The sequence below is a fragment of the Rhopilema esculentum genome, chromosome 2 (assembly GCF_057945365.1).
Source record: "Rhopilema esculentum isolate cy_ngs chromosome 2, ASM5794536v1, whole genome shotgun sequence".
In the NCBI taxonomy this organism is placed as follows: domain Eukaryota; kingdom Metazoa; phylum Cnidaria; class Scyphozoa; order Rhizostomeae; family Rhizostomatidae; genus Rhopilema; species Rhopilema esculentum.
In genome coordinates, this window is record NC_142816.1 from 3,798,230 (window position 1) to 3,819,340 (window position 21,111).

The 21,111-nt window shown below is 36.1% G+C and overlaps 2 protein-coding genes across 3 annotated transcripts in view; both read right to left on the reverse strand.

The window, feature by feature from the left end:
- LOC135695643 (oxysterol-binding protein-related protein 8) overlaps nt 1-19,082 on the reverse strand; it is a 39,010-nt gene extending 19,928 nt beyond the window's left edge. The window contains exons 1-7 of one of the 2 annotated variants that reach the window (XM_065214788.2): nt 18,143-19,082; nt 15,265-15,327; nt 14,916-14,959; nt 3,471-3,527; nt 2,943-3,044; nt 2,319-2,399; nt 1,057-1,179 (exon numbers count right to left, since the gene is read on the reverse strand). In XM_065214788.2, the coding sequence (XP_065070860.2) occupies nt 1,057-1,179; nt 2,319-2,399; nt 2,943-3,044; nt 3,471-3,527; nt 14,916-14,959; nt 15,265-15,327; nt 18,143-18,275 (603 nt within the window). In that variant the 5' untranslated portion in view covers nt 18,276-19,082. Of the gene's footprint in view, nt 1-1,056; nt 1,180-2,318; nt 2,400-2,942; nt 3,045-3,470; nt 3,528-7,398; nt 8,741-14,915; nt 14,960-15,264; nt 15,328-18,142 lie in introns of those variants that run through there. The other variant, XM_065214789.2, reaches the window with a different exon arrangement.
- A 786-nt stretch (nt 19,083-19,868) lies between these two features.
- LOC135695644 (N-acetylgalactosamine kinase) overlaps nt 19,869-21,111 on the reverse strand; it is a 29,418-nt gene continuing 28,175 nt past the window's right edge. Inside the window, exon 15 of the mRNA XM_065214790.2 lies at nt 19,869-21,061. Within this exon, the coding sequence (XP_065070862.2) occupies nt 20,851-21,061 (211 nt within the window). The 3' untranslated portion in view covers nt 19,869-20,850. The remainder of the gene's footprint in view (nt 21,062-21,111) is intronic.

Consider the following 21,111-nt stretch of genomic DNA (forward strand, 5'->3'; position numbering starts at 1 on the left):
CAAATGGAATTCCCGGCATATGTTCAAAACTCTAATGACGTCATCCGGAGTATCATCAAATTTTTCTGTCCCAGGCTCCGTAATAGCAACTGCCATTTACAGTAGACTTCAGCAGGGCCGCCGAGAGGCGGCCTGGGCCCTGAGGCAAAGTCTCAGTTGGGGTCCTAGAGTCGGAGACAAAATTTTTTTGAGACCACGCCCTTTATAAAATGGGAAACGCCCATTATTTCCAAACGTTTGCGCACGTTTGCCTTTTCAGTTGCAAATTGATCAATGATATTGTCGTAATCAATTTGTCTTGCTAGTTCGTGCTCGATCGAAAGAGTCACGAGGCTTGATACTCTGTCTTGAGTCATTGTTGAACGTAAGCGGTTCTTTATTAATGCTAGTTTGTTAAAAGGGGCCCCAACAATATAATATAGCTTTATGCAACGAGTCTAAATGCAAACATAACTCACTTGAACGGGCCATAGATTAAAACAAGATTATATGGGTTACCTAATTTTTTATCAGGGCTCCCTTCCCCCAATAAGTACGATTTTGCGAAACTCAGGAAAACTCAGCTTAAAAGATGAATTCGTAAAATATGTGATCTAAAGTTTATTCAGCTTTTCTCGGGGCCCCGGACTCAATAAATAAAGCTGATAGGCCTTAAATTCAAACAAGACTCAGTGTACAGACCCAATGAAATTACTGCCATCATTTTCGATATTAACAAATATATTTTTAAATGCATTTTCAGTTTCTCAAAAGAAGACATTTTAAAAAAATTTTCAGAATAATTTGGGGGCCCCTTCCAGGCCGAGGCCCTGGGGCAAATTGCCCCCCCTGCCCCCCCTTTCTGCGCCACTGGACTTATGATGCTTAAAAAGAGTCTCTCGCCTGCATGAAAAGCTTGCGAAAATACCCAAGATAGATTATCGCAACCAACACTGGTGCTCGAAGTCATTCCTAAGCAGCCAAGATCTCGCACAAAGACCAAATTCATTAACAACCATAATCTGAAATAACTGTACTTGTTAAATATTGAAGGTAAAGGAGGAGTGTTATTCCTACCTTTGTACTCCATATACTTTCTTTGAGTGGATGAAACAGCTTGAAACAGTAACCCTCCTTAGACGATGGCCGTTCTATGGCTTCACAACATGCAAGGACCACAGTTCCTACCCAATGATGATGCTGAAAAGATCATTATAACAATCATGTAATGTAATTGATGAAATGAGGATAAATATCTACACGCAATGTCTCATAGAAAAAGAATGAAGTCCATTCCTTGCAGCAGCTTGGAAAGTCCTGGGGCTAGGACGATCATTTGCAGAAGCAAGGATTTTGTTTTTGCTGAAAAACAAAGCCGGCTTAAATCTGGCAATGTTGCTTAATATAACGTAAAAAGCTTCAGTCTTCCAATTTATTCTTGCCAGGCAGCTTTGATAACTAACATGTTTGGGGGGAGACGACGGCTAACAGTTTATCAAAAGACTTTGGACACGGTACATTTGCTGCAGGAGTCTATCAAGCAGATATCCGTCGAAGCCATCTACCTCTGCTCTGACATGACTTCTGACAAGCATATCTGACGGCCGTCATCTACCGCCGTCATCTACCGTCGTCATCTACCGCCGTCATCTACCGTCGTCATCTACCGCCGGCATCTACCGTCGTCATCTACCGCCGGCATCTACCGCCGTCATCTACGGCCGGCATAAAAAATGTACCGTGTCCAAAGTCTTTTGATTGACAGCTAACCGTCGTCTCCCCCTACCTTGATCTTAATATTATGGAACTTATTATAAACGTATTATAAATCCTTTTTAACTTTTCATGGCTTTACAAAATATGTTCGAGCTCCCCGTTTACTAAGAGCACAAGTTTTTACAGATAAAATTCTTTGAAAGGACGCAAAAATCTTTGAAAGATTCTTTGAAGAACGCCATTGACAAAACTAACTGCTTTTTGACGGTTTACAATGAATCAACTTTGATAACAAAACATGTCAAAAATTCAAGAGCGTATGGTATATTCATCTCTAGGAAGTTTAAACGCGCATCTATTTAGCAATTTATCCATATATCTATTTATCCATACATTTATTTATTTATTTGTTTGTTTCTTTACCTATTCATTTAAGGATATTTGCTTAAAATAATTTTCGTACAGACTTTTTTCTAAAAAAATTCCTAAATCTTGTTTCCCTGTGTTTGTTGCCTCGAGATTTCAAGCAATGGAAAACAAGTTAAGGTACATTTGTCAATCGCAACCTCAGCCAATTGACATATTATTTGTGTCTTATGATTTGTGAAAGTCATATTCAATACCTTATTGCTTTTGTAAATAACGAGCCAACCAGGTTTCACAACACACCAGAACTTCGCCCAGCTCTTCAATGTTCCTCTGATCTGTAGAGCAGTAGGGAATCGTATAATCACAGTCAATAAAAGACACAAGCAAAAGAATCCAGTGTTGTGCTAGGAGATAGCTGTTCGTTAACAGGAAAGATACAAAAGAAAAATATAGAACTTAAAAACCAACGACAATGAAAAGAAAAATGCAAAGAAACCAACAAAGTAAGAAATTTATATAAATATAATCCAGGAGAAAATATATCCAACAACACAGAATTTTTGAACACGAAAAACGCAAAATTTTACCGAAAGTTCACTGCTGGTGGAACTGAGGGCGAAAACTAGACACATGGGGGCGTGAAAGGACCAGGGTAGCATAGGACCATTTATCACATTTTTAGAGGTCCAATTGAACTGTCTTTAAATAAAAAGGATGTTTTTTCACTTTACAGTAATTTCACTTACAGCCAGAAGACTTTAAACAACTTATTAATAACATTTTGAATGATATGCAGATACCGGTAGCACAATGATCCCCTCCTCTTCCTTTATTTATCTCTCCCTCCCCTTCTAAAATCCAGAAAATATTACCCGTACCTTAAGCCAGGAAGACAAAATAACGACACTTCTGTCCTTCAATGCTGAAGAGACTTCCTTGGCCACTCTTCTTTTTTCTTTCTTGTATGTTTTCTTTCGATCCTATCATGAAGATAAAAAAGGATGAAACTTCAATCCAAAATTGCGAAATTTGAGAGCAAAAATAAAAAACCTGACACTATATTGATACCTAAAAAATTCTAAGCGTACGATCAATCGTATGCTTACCATTTTGAAAAAAGGTTTCAGTTGATATGAATAAATATGCGTGGAGCTTGTTTACAAACTCTCGATACCTGTTTAATTTTACGGTAAAAGGATCTCAAGCTGTACTTGACATTCTCAAACATGCATAAAACAAAGCAACTTCATACAACAAAAATAATACTGCTGTTTACCGCCTAAGCCTCAGTTTTTACCATAACAACATCACTGCCAAAGTACAATACAATCATAAAAAATACAGATCCGCGAGACACGCAGCATAAGCGCAGTTAATCTGCAGAAATGTGTAGAAAAGTCGCTTACCTTCATGTCGATTTTGCTCCCCGACTTTGGTTGACTTCTCTCTGCATGAGACGGCGACTAGGAAAAAATAGATTGAATAAAAATGAGGCAGTTGTCATAACGAGTTACAGCTAAAAAGCGAGGCTCAGTAACACTATAGCAATTATGTGTGGTATTGCAGTTTTAATAAATGAAGTCATTCAATGAATGAGTTTTAAAGTCAATCATATATTTGGCTCTCATAAATGCTCTTTGCAGTGTTATGAAGGATTATAGCGACTAAACATAGCTATGAAATACAAGAATCTTTAAATGAAACATATATAACTACAGGATAAAATCATTTGAATAGAGAAGAGACCTGATCGTAAAAATTGCAATCGCTGGAGCAAATAGTAGTAGGACAAAATAAGCCCTATCTCGTTTCTTTTTCTCACGTGTAAATTTTCTTTTTCTTTTTCTTACGTGTCAAATTCCACTTTGTCAATGATAGCAAAGTAGGAACAGCTTTTAAATATGCGTAATAAAATTAAATTTGGGTTGCTTGGTGTTTTCAGGTTCATTCAAAAAAAACTATCTCGTTTAAGATTCAGTTAAAAACTTATTAATATTGATGATAACTAAACATTTACAAATGAAAAGTTCAAGAGATTGCACTTCTGAGTTGACAAAGAAGCTCATTCAAGGGATTTGCTTGAAAGAAATTGACCAAAAAGCTCTTTCCTTTGTTTCTGTTAACAATAAATATCATTTTCTGTCTTGCAGTATCAATAATAAATACTGCATGTTTTCTGCATGGTTCAAAAACTGAAGCACCATTAACGTATTTGCGCGGAACGAAAGGTACCACTACCTCCTTCACAATTCTGTTAAAAGTTACTTCGCAGCAAACCAGTTAAGTAACTGCGCAGCAATCTGCCGAGTTTCTGCGCAGCTACAATGGGTAAAAACCATTGACCTCAAAAAAGACTTGGGTCCTTTTTGCGATCAGATGTAAAAACACCTTATACCTCCGCGAGTGGAAGCTAGTTAGACATAACGCTGTAGGAGCCTTGGTTAGTTAACAGTACCGGGCATTGACTGGCCGTTGAATAAAATAAATTCAAAATAAATCTAAGTGAAGCGGACAGAAAACATTAATTTTTGCTGTTTAAGTTTCTGGAGTTCCACATACGTCAATAAAGCATGATCATTGCCAAAAAATAATGAACTACGATATCATGTTTACATTTAATGGAGACAGATGTTGAAATTACTTCTAAATCCATAGTTCTAGCTGATTTAATTGCATATAAATTATTCACACTGTACACAATAAGCTTCAATGCTACCCCTCGAAAAAGCTGATATCAGGTGGCCTTGTCAACTTGAGAGTTATCTGCTGTTGAATTTTCTTTCTTCACCCTAAAATCCCAAGCAAGACAGTGCAGGGGGTACTTGAGCGAGCTAGGGGGTCAAGCATCCCTTTTCCCAATACAGAAAATCCCCATAAAAAAGAACCTATGAATTTAAGAACAAAAAGACATTTTCTCGTTAACTAACTTGTATTTTTAAAATCTATTTAAGCGTTACAAAATACAAGGTTTTTATTTAAAAGTGCATTGTCCCCTACCCATATTTTCGCAACAAGATAACACTATTACCTTGTATCATTGATCTAATTATTCATAAAAACACACGTTTTAGATAAAAATCTAATTCAAGAACATTTCACTTTGCAAATCCCACATCTATATTTAAAGTAACCCTCGGTGCCAGGGCTGCAAAAAATGAGAACTGCTAACCTTTACGGACACAGTTTTTGCAATTCTGGCACCCAGGGTAATTCTAAAAACGACCAAAGAATTTGAAAAAGACCATTTTCCCCTTAACAATTTTTTGTAACAAACACCACAATTTCTCTGCATCACTGACGAAGTTCCATATCAAAATATACATTTCAGACAAAACCTAATGGATGGAAATTTGACCCTACGTTACTAAACTACGATAAAATAATACCAAAAAAGTAGGTTGCTCTTTGTAGGGACATATTATTAACCTGTCCTGCACACAAAACTTGATCTATTTTGTAAGTTATTCGGTTAATTTGTCAACACATGGCATTTTTCACACTTCAATTGATTGTATGTATTCTTTTTAAACACAATAGCAGTTCTTTCAATAAAGTATCTCAATATATTTTATAAACAAAATATCGTGCTTGGGCTGAAGTAGTTAACTTTTTCTACCAGCTGAAATCATAGTCACGAAACAGAGTAAGGAAAAACGTTTCAAAATAAGATAATCATGGGTTAGATAAATCTAGAGCTCCGGCTTTTGGGAGGGCCTGGCGGTTCCAAATGAGGGGGAAATGATGGCAATGTATTTTTGCATTACATGCACAAACATGCCAATCTATGGCATAGAACTGGGACTACTAGCCCCTTTGTCCCTTCTTCCGTTGAGTTACATTATGGAACAATGGGAACCACCTATTTCTCATATCTCGAAAAAACTGTTTCAGAGTAAGCAAAACATATTATCGCTAAAGAATATATAATAAATTAAGTGTTATCAAAATAATTGCATCACACTTTAATACTGCCATTGTGATTTTTTTATTGTTTAATCTATTTTCTAGTTTTCTTATTAGAATATAGTTTTGCAGAAAAGGGGATAGGTGACTGTAGGATTATTGTGAAATGAAATAAGTATAGGCAAATCTTTGAACCATAAACACTTCTTATAGAATACCTTAGAATTTCTTTCCTAAGCCACAATGATCTTATAATGTTAAGTTTTCAACTTTTTGAATTTTAATGTATTCTTGAATTATTCTTAAACAAAAACACTTGCAAATACTTTCAGAGAAAAAAAGGGGAAGAAACACTGAAATGTAATCTCTTGCCCAATGGTCTTAATTTTAGTCAAAATCTGAAGTTTAAAAATTGCGGTATATAATTCTCAAAATAGCTTGAGCCCATCTTTTGTCACAGACCAAGACGAATATTCAATCTAACATTTGGTGCACGCCAGTTTTATCATCACGTTTTATTTATACTTAAATTTTAGTAGTTTTCAGCCTCAATTTTCCTATAAACGATATTCTAATAAACAATTTTGTTTTGTTTTTTAATAAACAGTCTAAAAAGTACATTTTACAAGAGCAAGATTACAAAGACGATGCCAATGGGAGCATGATAGGCATGGCTACCCATTGACCTTAACAAAAAACAATACAGTAGCACCAAAGGCTATACCAAAATCCTGTTTAATAAACATGTATATAATATTCAATTTAATAAACATGTTTATAATAAAAGGCTATAATAAACAAATGTTCATCAGTAGTACATAAAACTCGATGATTCTGAAGTTTAGCTTCAACGTTACACAGTTCTGTCTGAAATGAGTTTTTTGTAAACATGTCAGCGTGCGATTGGAGTTGCCTAGAGTCTTGTAGCGTCATGACCTGGTGTTTGGCGACTAACAAAGACATTTAAAAATTGGTGGAAAGCTAGAGACAAAAAGGGAAGAAAATGAAAAGCTGCAAAATGACATCAATGCTTGAAAATCTTTTACAACAAATAGGTAATATTTTCACAACAATATTATGCAAAACAAGCTGGGAGCCCGGATGATACATTAAACATACTTTAATCGACTTATTATGACTTGTTAAATCTTTTACTAACAGTGCATGGAAATATTGTCAAGGGTCCTCGAGATTCCAAAACTACGAAAAGCACTCTTTTTCGTTTACCATGCTGTTAAATTCTCATAATTTATTAGCTCTTATTGCAAACTTTTTATCAATATGTTAAGCTTATAATACACAAAATTTCAATATGGCAGGTAGTTTTGCACTTGCATAGTGCGGTATTAAGATTAAAATGGGACGCGCATTCGCAGAAGACAAACAATGATAAAAATTGCTTCAGTCTATAAATTGAAGTTAAAATCTCACCAAAAAGTTCAATTTCTTGTCTGCCATAGTGTGTCGATCAAAAATTGCGAGAAAAAGCAACACGAAGCTACTCAATGCAATCATTATATGCTGATCTTCATCAACCAGCTCTTTCGTTGTTCTTGTCGTTTGACGTCAACAAAATTTCCTCTGTTTTCGTCATCTCGTAAAGTTGACGATAAAGTCACGCTTCTAACAGTGCGCGTCGCGTGTCTTTATTTAACAATTACTTCAGAGTTATGCGAAGGGTATTGTGTAGAGAAACAGTTCAAAATTCACCAAATATCACCTTACTTTAAAACTCGACTAAAATATTTATACAACCTGGGTAAGAGATTAACAATATCATTCTTGCAACCACCGGGAAAATCGCTTGACATAAACAGATTACTTAATTAATGCTTTTGAAGACGGGGGTATAGGATGTGTTCAGCAATTCAAAAAATGACTTGTCTCAATTAATACCCCCAAGTAATGGAGTAGTTATTATCCAGGTTATTTTCCTTTTAGAATCCGAGCACGTGTCCACTGCAATCATAATTGCACAAATTGAATCCACTGGCTTCGAAATTTCATGCATACTTCCATTAAAAATTAATAGAAGTTTCATTTTTCTTTCGAAGCCCAACAATAATTTTTGTTCAGCATTATGAGGTGACTTATAAATGAATAAATACTATTTCACTGAAGGATCTCAATGGACAACAAATTAAAGCTCACGGTAAGGTTATTTTCAAAACACTAGAGTTCAGTAGACTTTGAAATAAGACGCATATGTCCCCTGTGTTTGACCGATTTATCACATGATCAATATTCAATTAAGTTTCAGCATAATGAGGCTCAATTTGGCCAACCGAAAATTAGCTTTGGAAATTTAAAAGCATTGAAGGATTAATAGTGGGAAAAGTGCATATAATCTTTATGAAGATATAAATTAGTATTAAACTTGGTGGAATATTTTAAATCAAGAATAATTGACATTCTGAATTCTCTCCTTGGTCGATTTAAGAAAATCATCAAACTCTTCCATAACAGTTTGCAATATATAAGTTCCTAGGACTCTTAGATTAGATAAATAAAGTTCATGCTGCAATACCGCACAACGCCACACTCGACCAATGGCGGCGCCAGCCACTTCGCTCTGGGGGGACAAAACAAAAAAATTAGGCCATGTTCTTTTAGCACTAGAAAACGCCCTTTTACAAACAAGGAAAGCCAATTTTACCTGAAAGTAACGCCCATAACTAACTGTTGGCTATGTGAGGGCAGTTTGAAAATCAAAGGATGACATCAATAAATGTACGTTGCCAAAATGTTACCCCTCCCCCAACATTTTCTCATCGGATTTAGACGAAATACAAAATTGATTTAGAGAACTGGGGCGCCGCTACTGCACACGACGACATAGGTGACACCATGCAAACTTCTATTAATCGGAGGCAAACTTCCAATATTGGAGAGAAACAAGATAAAAGATAGGCAGAGAGAAGCACGTTAAAACGAACTACGTAGCCAACAATGTCGCATGCAGACAGAATATGTAATGCAAAGCCGTCAAATTCCAAAGTTTGAGACTTTGTCTTGGTGAAACAAAAAAACGAACTAGCTTACAAGCCGATTGAAGGATCAACCATATAAGACAATAAAGCGCAAAGGGACCAGAATAAAAGCTCAGAGAGGAAACCAGTTTAGAACAAGGAATGCTTCATTCTTCAAGCCGATACTACATCCTCAAGCTCAAGAAAACCTTGACAGTGATTCGGATTCAAATTCAAGCATTAAGAATCGCGTGAACAACAACGAGAGAGATCAGCAGCAGTAAAGAATATGGTACTAGCCCCGGAGGAAGGGGGTAACATGGGATGTGCCATTTTGGGATCCCTTTTTCAAGAATAAATAAATTTTGGGGTATCGATTTTGGTAAAACTGGTCATAAACATTATCAAAAATTTTTGGATTGATCTTTAGCATGTCCTAAAATTTTTGGGTATCATTTTTTAACGAAAGGTGATATGCTTTCATTTTCTTTATTGAATTGCTGGATTAATGCAGATTTGAATTAAATTAAAGGGTATGCATTTCATACTGTATCTAACTGTTTGGGTAGGTTTTTGGAAAATTTCTTTTAGGGAATCTTTTCATTTTACAAAATGGCACATCCTCTTCTACCTATTGAAGTTACCTCCACCCCTCCTCCGCGTACAAGACTAACTTTCTCCATCATTCTATAAAAGGGGAAGTGATATAATCAAGTGACAGTTTGTGAAATACTTGGTCCCAAGAGTTTAAGATTAGACTTTGCTTCGATGTAGCGTTTTTCTAGTGAGGTTATGCTTATGTTGGATTCAAGTGTCTTTCTTTGCGTGTGACATCTTAAATTCATTTTTCATTCAAATAAAAAAGTGGGCTTGAAATCCGTATTTCAGAACATATTTTCAATTATGTGAAATAAGAAACGAATACGATGTTCCCCTGTATTCCCAGTTCAAGGTCGAATTTTAACTCATCTAATCAGAAAATCAGAACAAATGTTTCATACAACAATACATTTAATAAGAACATCGGGCCTCAACCTTGAAAATAAAAAAAATCTTAATGGCATGACCAACCTATGAAGAAGAATCAGAACAAACAATATGTTTTTTCTCTTTACGCTGATATTAACAAAACAGAGGAGATTTTATCAGCTCATTAACTGAGCTACTAAAAAAGGTCGTGCGAAAATGTTGTTTGGTGGAAAATTTATCACATATAGTTGCAGAAAAATCAATTTGGAAATAAGAACAACATAAAGAACACCCGAACCTCGAATTATCAAAATATATTAAAGCATCAAGTCTCGGGCAGAAGTTTTTATTTAAAAAAGAATGTAATTAAGTATTTTGTTATTAAAACGGGGAATCAATTAAACATAGAAAGGGCGCAGTTCTGTTCTGGTTAGATATTAAAACACCACCACAAAACCGAGTCTCTGAATAAAATGATTATTTTTACCAGATTCCTATTAATGTTGAATACAAGTTAAAGCTATTTCACATGGATCATGAATCGGTAACCAAAACGATTTCAAAGAGAACTGAGACTGGCCACCACAAATGACGTCACACAAAACTGACGTTTATTAATTTTAAAAGAAACAATCTTATAGATCTGCAAAACAACCAGAAATCGCCAAGGAGAGATAGGTGTCGCCATTTTCTTTAAGTTAGTGTTATACGGTGCAATGTTTCTTGCAACCTGTCTCGCGATGGTGTTGCAAAATTAATTGCTGCCTGACTGCATCTTGTATCAAAGAAGCAAGTCTCGGCAAGAAGTTTTTATATAAAAACGAATCTAATTAAGTATTTTGTCAGTAAACGGGGAATCGATTGAACTTCAAATTGTAACTTGTCGTTTCTTCGTTGTACAAGAGTTGTCTGAAGTAGAAGAGCAACGATTGCAGTTGTAATCGCGGCCATTACAACGCATAACATTTATTTTTGCAATTTTTTTGAACGGCGAAAATCCATGCAAGTAGAAGAGATCTTTGCAGAGTGGAATAAGCTTTACAAAAATTTTCGGCCCCCAATCAGTTACCACTGAAATGCGTGTTGCCTTGATAGAAAATATTCGTTCTTAAAGGTAGAATCCTGCATTTCCAGGGTTTTAGAAGTTTATATGTTTTGCTAAAGCTCCAAACATTATCCTCCGAACACTCAAAAACATTAAAACTAAAGAACAGTCATTCAATATTTGCTCAAATGAGAACCCGCATACGAAGAAAAATGATCCTTGGATAATTTATATAAAGAGAAAGACATAAGACTTATCTAACATGCAAAATCTGATTCGAAGTCAAATTGCAAACTCTGCACAAACATTTATACGAAAAAGTTCCCAGTGACTTAATTAAGCAAACTCAAGTCACCTAATCTCCTAGAAACATCTTCAACTGAAAACTGTATAAGACAAAAACTATCAAAAATTCAGTATTTTGGCAGTTGATGTAGACACTATCCAAACAGAACAACTAGCAAACTGAAAATTCATGCAACTACAGCCTGGTTGAGGCTCGTCCATAATATATACATTTGATCATTTCATCGCCTATTCATTCATACACTTCTTTGTGTAACCATATCCTCCTTTGCACACTCACTCATTTATTTTCAATAAACTCTCACATATCAGGGCCTGTCATTAACTGCTTGGCAGTTCAATGACCCAAAACACACTCTATACTCATCTGCTTTGCTACTTTTTGTTTGCTTTGTTTCATCACTTTTTTCTAACAACAGCTCCAAAACAAAGAGAGTTTCCTTGGTGAAACACTAGGTCTAGGACCCAGATGTCTCAATCCTTGCTATAAAACTCAGAACGGTTTGACCTAAGTTTACAAATTAGCCTAGTAAATATCAAGGGGCAAATCACTCCATGGAAATCTCGTACAACTTTGATTGAAATCCTATTATTTTATCTGGAATCCTTTGCTTTGGTGGAAATCTCTGGACAACGCTGTTTACCAGAGTGAATTGCCGGTCAGTTTAACCATGGAAGTATCACATAAATTCCCTTAGTCCTCTTTTTTATTTTTTCATATCTCTCACCATAAGGTTGCAAAGAATGTAAAAAGATTACTGATCAGATGGTTACAGGTTTCAATTACGGTTGCGCGTCGTGTTTACCATCTCTCAAAACTCATTGCATGAATTATGCTCATAGTTATATTGCTAGAAAGGCACTAGCAGCTGACGCAAAGCTGTTTGATTGATCAAGGATTTTCTGTTGTAATAACGATAATAAGAGAGATTGGAAGTGGCTAAGTTGTTGGAGAATGACTGCCGTGCTGAAGACAGTACGCTCGATTCAGTAGCGGTTTTCGGGACTGCGGGTCCGAAAACATCTGTAGGGATCGTGATCTTTACAATTTCGGGTCACCCTCTGGCTATAATAAGTGCGGGACCTGGGGCCGAAGACCCCCGGATACCCCTAATACCACTACTGGCTCGATCAAGATTTGATGTTAGTCTTAAAAATGATTACCAAGAGGCAAAATTAGCAGCGAATTCGCGGAGAAATTGCTGGCAACCATATCAAGGCATGCGCAGTCTTTAATTTCTAATTCGCACCGAATCCGCAACAAGTAGAAGAGAGTTCTACTTTTTCGCATCGGAATATTTCGCCGCAGCTTATAACCTATCAGAGCACCATGGCTATCGTTAAGGGGAGAGGGGTGAGGGTCTGATACCCCCTTGAAAAAACCCCGTTGCAACAACGAGGGAGATTTTCTTTTTTTCGACAAATCAAGGTTGGCTTACCCATGCTTTCTGGGCAAATTGGAAATGTCGACAAAAAACATTGGCAAGGCCTTTAATTTTAAATTTGAAAATCGAATTTTAATATCACAGCGAATTCCCAGTCTCGTGGAAATTAAATAGAACTTCGCTGTGAAATTAACAACGCTGGGGAGGCTTAAGGCATCGAAGACAAAAGTAGGCCACCCTTCTCAAACTGTTCCTAGTTTAGGATTTGTCCCCTATTAAAGGCATTTTCCCTACATACGCATACGAATTCATCTTCTTTTATTAACAAAACAAAAACACTAATTCCTGCAAGTGTTTAAAAAACAAAGCCACTAAACGATGCTTGCTGCTGCATGAACCAGATGCAACAACATTTCAGAAATATACCATGCACACAGTGACCATAATCAGGATAACTGCTCCACGCTCATCAAATTTTTATTACTTCTTTTATAAAATATGACCCACAGATGTAAGTTCTAGGTAAATCATCTTAATGCCACTTACACTAAGCTTAGGAGCTTAAATACGCTTATCAAAGATAAATTAATATACAACCTAGCAGATGGAAGAGCCAATTAACAGGAGGCCATATTGGACAGGAATATATTACAATAAAACCTCAATCTACAAAATATACTGAAACCTCTGAAATAACGGACATCTTCAAACAAGGAGGAATAATGGTAGCCAACAAAATCTTTACAGTTGTCAAAGTATTCAAGAGACAAATTTCAGCCAACGGACACCTCCCCACAAGGGGTACTTCCATATATTGGACAGTTTCTTACAACGGACATCTCCCTACAACGGATACCTCCCTACAACGGACAGATCCATACAGCAGACACCTCTCTACAACGGACATTTTCCTTCAATGGACAGATCCATACAGCGGACAAATGGATACAATGGAATTAGCAACAGTCACATCTCTACAACGGACACCTCCCTACAGCAGACACCTCTCTACAACGGACATTTTCCTTCAATGGACAGATCCATACAGCGGACAAATGGATACAATGGAATTAGCAACAGTCACATCTCTACAACGGACACCTCCCTACAGCAGACACCTCTCTACAACGGACATTTTCCTTCAATGGACAGATCCATACAGCGGACAAATGGATACAATGGAATTAGCAACAGTCACATCTCTACAACGGACACCTCCCTACGGCAGACAACTCCCTACAACAGACACCTTTCCACAACGGACACTTTCCTACAACAAACACATACCTAATATGGACACATCCATCTCCCTAAAAAGGACACTTCTTAAAACAAACATTATCACTAGTCCCACAGGTGTGGTTTAATTTTAAATGTTGAGCCACCCACGAGAAGACTATTGCACTTTGGCCTGAATAAAGCATTTTCATTGTTTTATGGCAACAACTTAATTTTCTATGCCTATCATTGAGTGGGAAATCGTGAGACGGAGAGCTAGGTGGTGCTTAATGAACCAAAAGAAAAGTCAAAAGATTATTAGAAACACCATTGCCCAAACATAGGCCTTCTGTTTGTGCAATTGAGCAGATCATACACTAACATGAAGAATTAATCTTCAAAATCACTTCACAGTTTTCAAATACAGCTAAATCACATTAACTTAGAGCTTCAAAGAAAGGTAAGGAAATGGTCTAGCTTAGCAAATGTCTAACTTATCGGGAGTATAGCATTTGACTTCAATGAGGTAGGAAAATCTAACGGAAAGGAAATTGGAAAAATTGTCAAACTTTGTGAATATCTCAGTTACCCTGGGTACAACTTAACTGGATTCAACTGTATGTTCTTGCAGAAGCAGACTGAAACCTTCTACTTCAATTAGTTTATTGACAATAAAATATAAGGTAGATTCAACAAGCAAGACAATAGTTTAAAATGTTTGCTTGCTAAAACATTAACAAAAACAAAGCAAAATATATTAGTTTTGAAAGCAACAAATTCTTCCTAACAGGAGACTCTAGCTCATCAGAATTTTCAGAGATGTAGGAGTCATGGATACACCAAAGCCCTCTATGTAAAGAAATATTTAATTCTGTATCACTAGAAGATTGTTTGAAGATCTTTGCACCAAGGCTTATTGAAAAAATAGCATTTGGGAAACTTTTAGCTAAACAATTAGTTGATTCTTTACTTTTTTTGTTCACTTACAATGTTCACTTACAAATGCAATGAAAATTTAAAACTAGACAGAAGACATCAAGGAGGGCTTTGACTCACCTTGGCTTTTTTACTTGAAATTGAAAAGCTTTGCTCATCTTGATCTGAGAAAAGAAGCATATGAATAATTTCTTGTAAAATATTTAGCTGTTATGTTTTGAATCAACATTGGCCTAGGATTTGGACAAATGTCATCTGAGTAACCAGGCACCAAGGCAACTACGATGGAACAGTCTTATGAGCAAGTAAAGGAAGAGATACTGCCTGCTGTATCCATATCCCTGGGGGCCTTGTTTTTTGCTACAGTTTTAACTCTCTCATAGCAAGGTTTTTTTAACATCTATTATGTTTTGTCATAGTTGTATAATAAATGTTTTTAATGATTTGAGAAACGTTTATTGATGCTTACCAATATCAATTGTGCCCTCAATTTGATTCTCTGGCGGAGGCTCCATTTCTTCAATTGCAGCAGCTATTACAAAAAAGAGAGGTTTGTGAAGAAACTTTACTTGAATGCTGCTTTTATGCTCTCTTGAGCGTTGCATTTACAAAAAGTCAATCTTGATCAAGTATTTGTACTAAAACATCAGACTAATCAATTTTCACTTTCACTTGCTTGTTGTATAATTATTTGAGAGAGCACTTCAAATGAGGACAAATTAATTAGATTTAAAGAAAACTAAAGGGCATAAAATATTTAAAAATTTCCTTTTAAAAAGAAATCAAATCCAGGATTTAGTTAAAGCCTGCTAAGAATCTGTTCTCCAAAACAAAGTTTATTTGTTTTGAAACAAGGTCTCAAAACATGCTGAAAGATTTCCAAGATTCTTCAAACTCAAGGAAAAGGATTTAATTACTTATAAATTATAAATCACCAAAAATAATTTGTTGCAAATACTTGATAACAGAAAGACACAAGCCTTACATCACTCTACGGTTCTAAGTTCCAATTGGATTATAAATTTAAAACATATGCTTCTTCACACCAAAGTACAAATTAACTATTGATGGCTCCCTTCATTTTCTCAGGATTTTGAAAACCCCTTGCACCTTATTTTAACTCCTGCTTTGCTGATAAAAAAGTTTCATTTGAAATTTGAAGCATACTTGCAGTCATTTTACAACATTTTAACTTCATCAAAGATCAATCCCCCTTGTTGTATAAATTTTGATCTTGGACACAATCAACCAAAAAATTTTTAAAAGAGGGGGATAATTCTTAGATGACAAGTGGAAGGACAGCTCCATGAAATTTAATCAAGCCCTTAAAGGCAGTTCTAACAGTTGATAAGTGACAGGGAACTTATCACCCTTCCTCTAGAAGCTTTTTCATCTGATGCAGAAAAATAATGTGGGAAATTCAGTATATACCTTATTACACAAAAGTATACTACATGTGTGTGCATAACCTGCACAAAATTAAGCTTGTTAATTTTACTTTAGGGTGCATAAAAAGCTGGAATCAATAGATATCATTTTAAAGGAAAATGTATAGAAAGGTATTAAAGATTATATTTGAAATTTTTATCACAATTCCTTTGACCAGATAAATATACCAATTTTTCATTAAAAAATCACAAAACCTGACTTCAGAATTGACCAGGACAAAAGATAAGACTTGCATGCACAACTGTTAATCAGGCTGAATTTAAATAAGCCAACCTGAAAATCAAGCCACATTTAATCGTTCTTCTACTTGCAAAGCTTAATTATACACAGAGCTTTTTTTTGTTCAAAAAGGTAATACAAGAAATAATTATCAGTACTGGCAAAGTTTCTTGTGATGGGAGTAGAACATACAGTTATCTAAAGTTGAAGAAGACTGTTTATCCATTTTTCAGATATATAACTTAGAAAATAATCAGTTGGTTCAGCTAATGGGTGACTAATTTGCAATACTTGTTTTATATAACATAAACAGGAATATGATGCTTTCTTTTTGTTTAATATGTTTTAGGTAAGTTTGAATGGGCCTATATCAAAGCCCTAATTGTATTTGTATTTTGTATTTTGTATTTGTAATTGTTTCTACCTAGCATCCAAAGGTAGTTTTTAGGACACTGAGAAGCTATGCTTATTGAGCAGTGTCCTCGTCCTTCCTTTCAATATGACATCACCTCGTGATTCATACGCCTGGAAGTACAAAGAGCAGGCAACTCTCCCCACTCTGGGTGAAAGTTTGGTCATGTCAGGGACTCGAACCACAGACACTTGGGTCTGTAGTCAGCGGCCCAAACAACTGATAAAAAAGGGGGAACCAAGATGAAAGTGAAGTGAGACCAAGTTTGTTGATTTTCAGTTTTAACAGAACACAGGTTACCAAAAAATTGGGAAGCTAGAAAAAAGCACCTCAAAATTTATGTGGCATGGTTATTTTGAAAACTGGTCAGAATATCCCATGTTTAGATTTTAACAAATAAATCAAACTGAAACAAATAAGAGATATGTTTCTTAATGTTGGCAAAAATTTGTGCATGTTGTATTTGCAAAATTTCTACTGTGTCCTACAACAGGTCTTACAACTGATGAAGGGCATGTGACTTTCGTACAGTTTAAATGACACCTTAGGTAATAAACCACAAGTAGAAAATATTTTTCAAGCCCTATCTAGTGAACACAATTTTAAATACCTAGAAAAAACAGCAAAGCTCATGCAAGTTCAAAAGTTTCATCACTGCATCGTTGCAACAAACGGAAAAGACTTCCCTTTTCAGTTCTTCACACTGTTTTCTCCAACACCTCCATCCGCACAAATTATTTCCACAACTAGGTACATTTCAACTCTCGTTTCTTTACTACAAATTTCTAATTCCCAGAAACACCACTTATTTTATCGATAGGAAGTTGTCACCAGCTGCAGGCAAGGTAAAAAAATCACATCCCTGACGTCTGGTGCTGAAGCTGATGCAGATGGTGTAGAGAGCTTTTTAGCAATTGCAACTAGCTCGAAGCAAAAAACCTTCTCAGGAATTTCACATGAAACCAATGCTGGAAATCTTTGCATTTTTGCAAATTATGAACCTTTGATTCTGAGTTCAACTAAGCAGATAACCCCAGAATCATGTATAACTATTTATTGTTTGCTGTGGAAACCCCAGAAGTCTGCAGCACTATAAACTGATTTCTTTCTTGCTTCGACAACATGGGCCTAGAACATATTGTTTGGTCAAAAACAAACAATAGCATTTCAATTTGACACAAGGAGCAACAGTTCTCCGGGTCTTATCAATAATAAATTTGCAAAAATCAGAGAAATGATAAAAATACTTAAATACAAGAAGACTCACAGCTGGGAAATCTTGCTGTCTTCCATCTATGTTCGAGTCCCTTCCTTTGACCCCTGCACACTAACTGTGGGGATCCTTTCATATAGTACAGACCATCATTTGAATGCGAACGAACACATTTGAAAATCTTCATTCATGGTCTGTGTTTTAGACAAGCCCAATTATTTAGCGACCTTGTTTGCACTTGATGCAATTCGTGGTAAGGTCTTTTTGCAATGTTATTTTGGTACGTTAAAGGTTCAACCAAAGAAAATTTGTACTCATGAGTACACGTACGAGACCATGGTGTCGTGGGTCTAAAGGAATCGGAATGTTTAATTTCTGCTGGTTCAAAAGTAAACACAATTCACCATTTACAAACCGAGGTTTTTCGGACAGGCACTCACGGAGGATTATGCTCTCACGAGCGCAAATGTTTTGAACTTTTACGTCTCTTTAATTTTGGAAACCTGTTGAAGATAGTCTAGTTGTCAAAAACCATACATTATGCACAAATTTTTCTGTGATAACCCCAAGATAACAAGATAAGGTCTATCGTTGAGTGGAGACATCAAATTCCGATCAAAATTCTTCTCAAAAATTTAGAAGAATTTGTTCATGACTGATATAATATAATTTATCATACCAATATGATAGTAAATAAAATAAAATTTGTTCTGATAGTTTCCTAAAAAATTATTGCTTCTCATCAAAGTCCCAGTCAAAGTGAAATCTGAAGAAATTTACGATTACACGAAAGAACTTTAGGCTAGATTCTCTTGTCATGAAAAATTACCTTTAAACAACACCGAAACTCGTTAGGCATTAGAAACTTTCATTCATTCACTATCGTCTGTACGTAAACTATATGGAAATTTATTTTTGAAGGCAAAACGCCAGTAGCGTAGTGAGGATGAGGCAAGAGGGGGCAGACGCCCCCCCCCCCCATGGCAGACATTATCTTTGAAAAAGGGCATTTTCTGGTATTCAGAAGGGTGTGGAGCCTAATTCCCCCCTCGCTCAAATCGCCTTGCCCCAAAATCTTATCAACCTGGCTACGCTACTGCATCCTTTCACACTCGTTTTCCTCACCCTTCCCCACTTCTTCAGTTGCTATTGTAATCAGTACAGGAAGCCAACGTACTGTCTCATACGCCATACAACAACATACGCCACATAAAATAAGGTATAGGAACAGAAAAAACACCAGCATCGAGGTCAAGGAAAGTTTGGAAAAGCTTCTTTCGAACCAAAATTTGCCTTATTAACTTCTGATAAGGCAGTCTAATTTGAATTCCCTGTTAGATATTGAGCACTTTTATCTCTGATAAGTCGTCAAATATTGATTGAAGGGGTTCAAATATAATAATTGTTATGGGAGTGGTCAATTTTTTCATTATTTCACAAAAGGTGTGGCTGAATGACTGTTGAGCTTGCAGTGCACCACTTTTTATATGTCTGCTAAATCCTTGGATTTCCCACCCCCGCCGGTAAATAGGTAATTAATTAGAACTAGGGAAGGGTAGTTCCCTAAACATGGCTACACTGCAAACCCTTGAAATTCCCTGATTTCCCAACGCTTTTTTGCTTATCTATAACTTGCTATGTTCAATCAGAGAAGAAGAATAAAGAGAGATAGTAACCTTCATTTCTTCAATAGATACAACACAACGACTATCTTTGACAGAATTTTGGGGAAAAAATTAATCCCTGATTTATACGAGGCAGAATTAAAAGAGCTTGAGGATAGGGCATGATCGAGGCTCGTAGACTGAAAATCTTTAAAATAAAATTATGAGAATACGAGTATGGTACCTACACATATGGGTGAAAAAGGATCGTAAAGTTGGTACTCTATTGCTTCCTTGTTCAAAGTACTTTTGCAATCTATATTCGATTAAATGTCACATCATATCTAATATCACCGTTTATGATATAGAATTGAAAGAATCCAGGAAAATATACATTGGAAAAAAGGCTAAATTTCACAATTAATTGTTTAATGGATTGTGCATAAAAAGAAGCTTTAATAACTTTGCTGTGCATATGTAGGTTAAAAAAGGGCGAAAAACGCGTTTGGGCAATAAGTTGTTGTTTGGGTAACGTGTCAATGCCTTGCATACATGTTACTCAAACCACTGTAAGAGAATCAGAAATCGCTAACGTTGGTTGCCAGGGGACACCTGTGTGCTCAGAGCTACATTTCGATGTAGGAAGGTATCAGTTTTCTGTACTTGTACATTGGCCGTTGAAAAACTCTCAGACTAACTAGTTTGTCCGTTGTCAGCTACCGTGCGTTACTGGAAGGTATCTGACACTAGAAGGTGTCAGTTATCTAAAGGCATTCAATAATGGTAATTCAATAATTCATCACTGTGCTATGACTCAATCTCTATATAAAAGGGGGGTGGTTTAAGCTGCTTGTCATCAGTCTCAGGTTCTCAAGTTTTCTCTCAAAATTTAGCTTTGTATATAAGTGGGAAATTATTACAAAAAATGTCGAATTCGAGTAAATGGTGAAATGACGTATTAGAAGACATTGCAACGTGCCAATGGACGGGGGCCGGGGAATGGCAAAAGCAATATTGTGTTGCGTAACTAGCACTTTGATTTGTCCTAACACGTCTCCGCCTGATTCCTATTTTGATGCCTAGCACCTTATATAGATTTATTCAATATCATATTTAAAATCGACTGAATCATAATTTTCAAAGTGTAATTAGAAGTTCCTAGATGTTTCCCTTGGATATCGAAGCTCCAGAGCCTGGCTCAGTCGCGAACAGGCTCTCGGCAAGCCTGGCTTCACGATACGGTCTTCCGATGTAGTAATTCCCCTTCACATTCTCCAAAAAGCTATCCAATTTACTTGATGGCACCAATGAGACTGTACAGCCGCCCCATCCCGCTCCAGTGAGACGAGACCCCAAGGCACCCGAATCTCTGTGAAAAATAAAGACAATTGATGATTGCAATAATCATTGAAATAACTT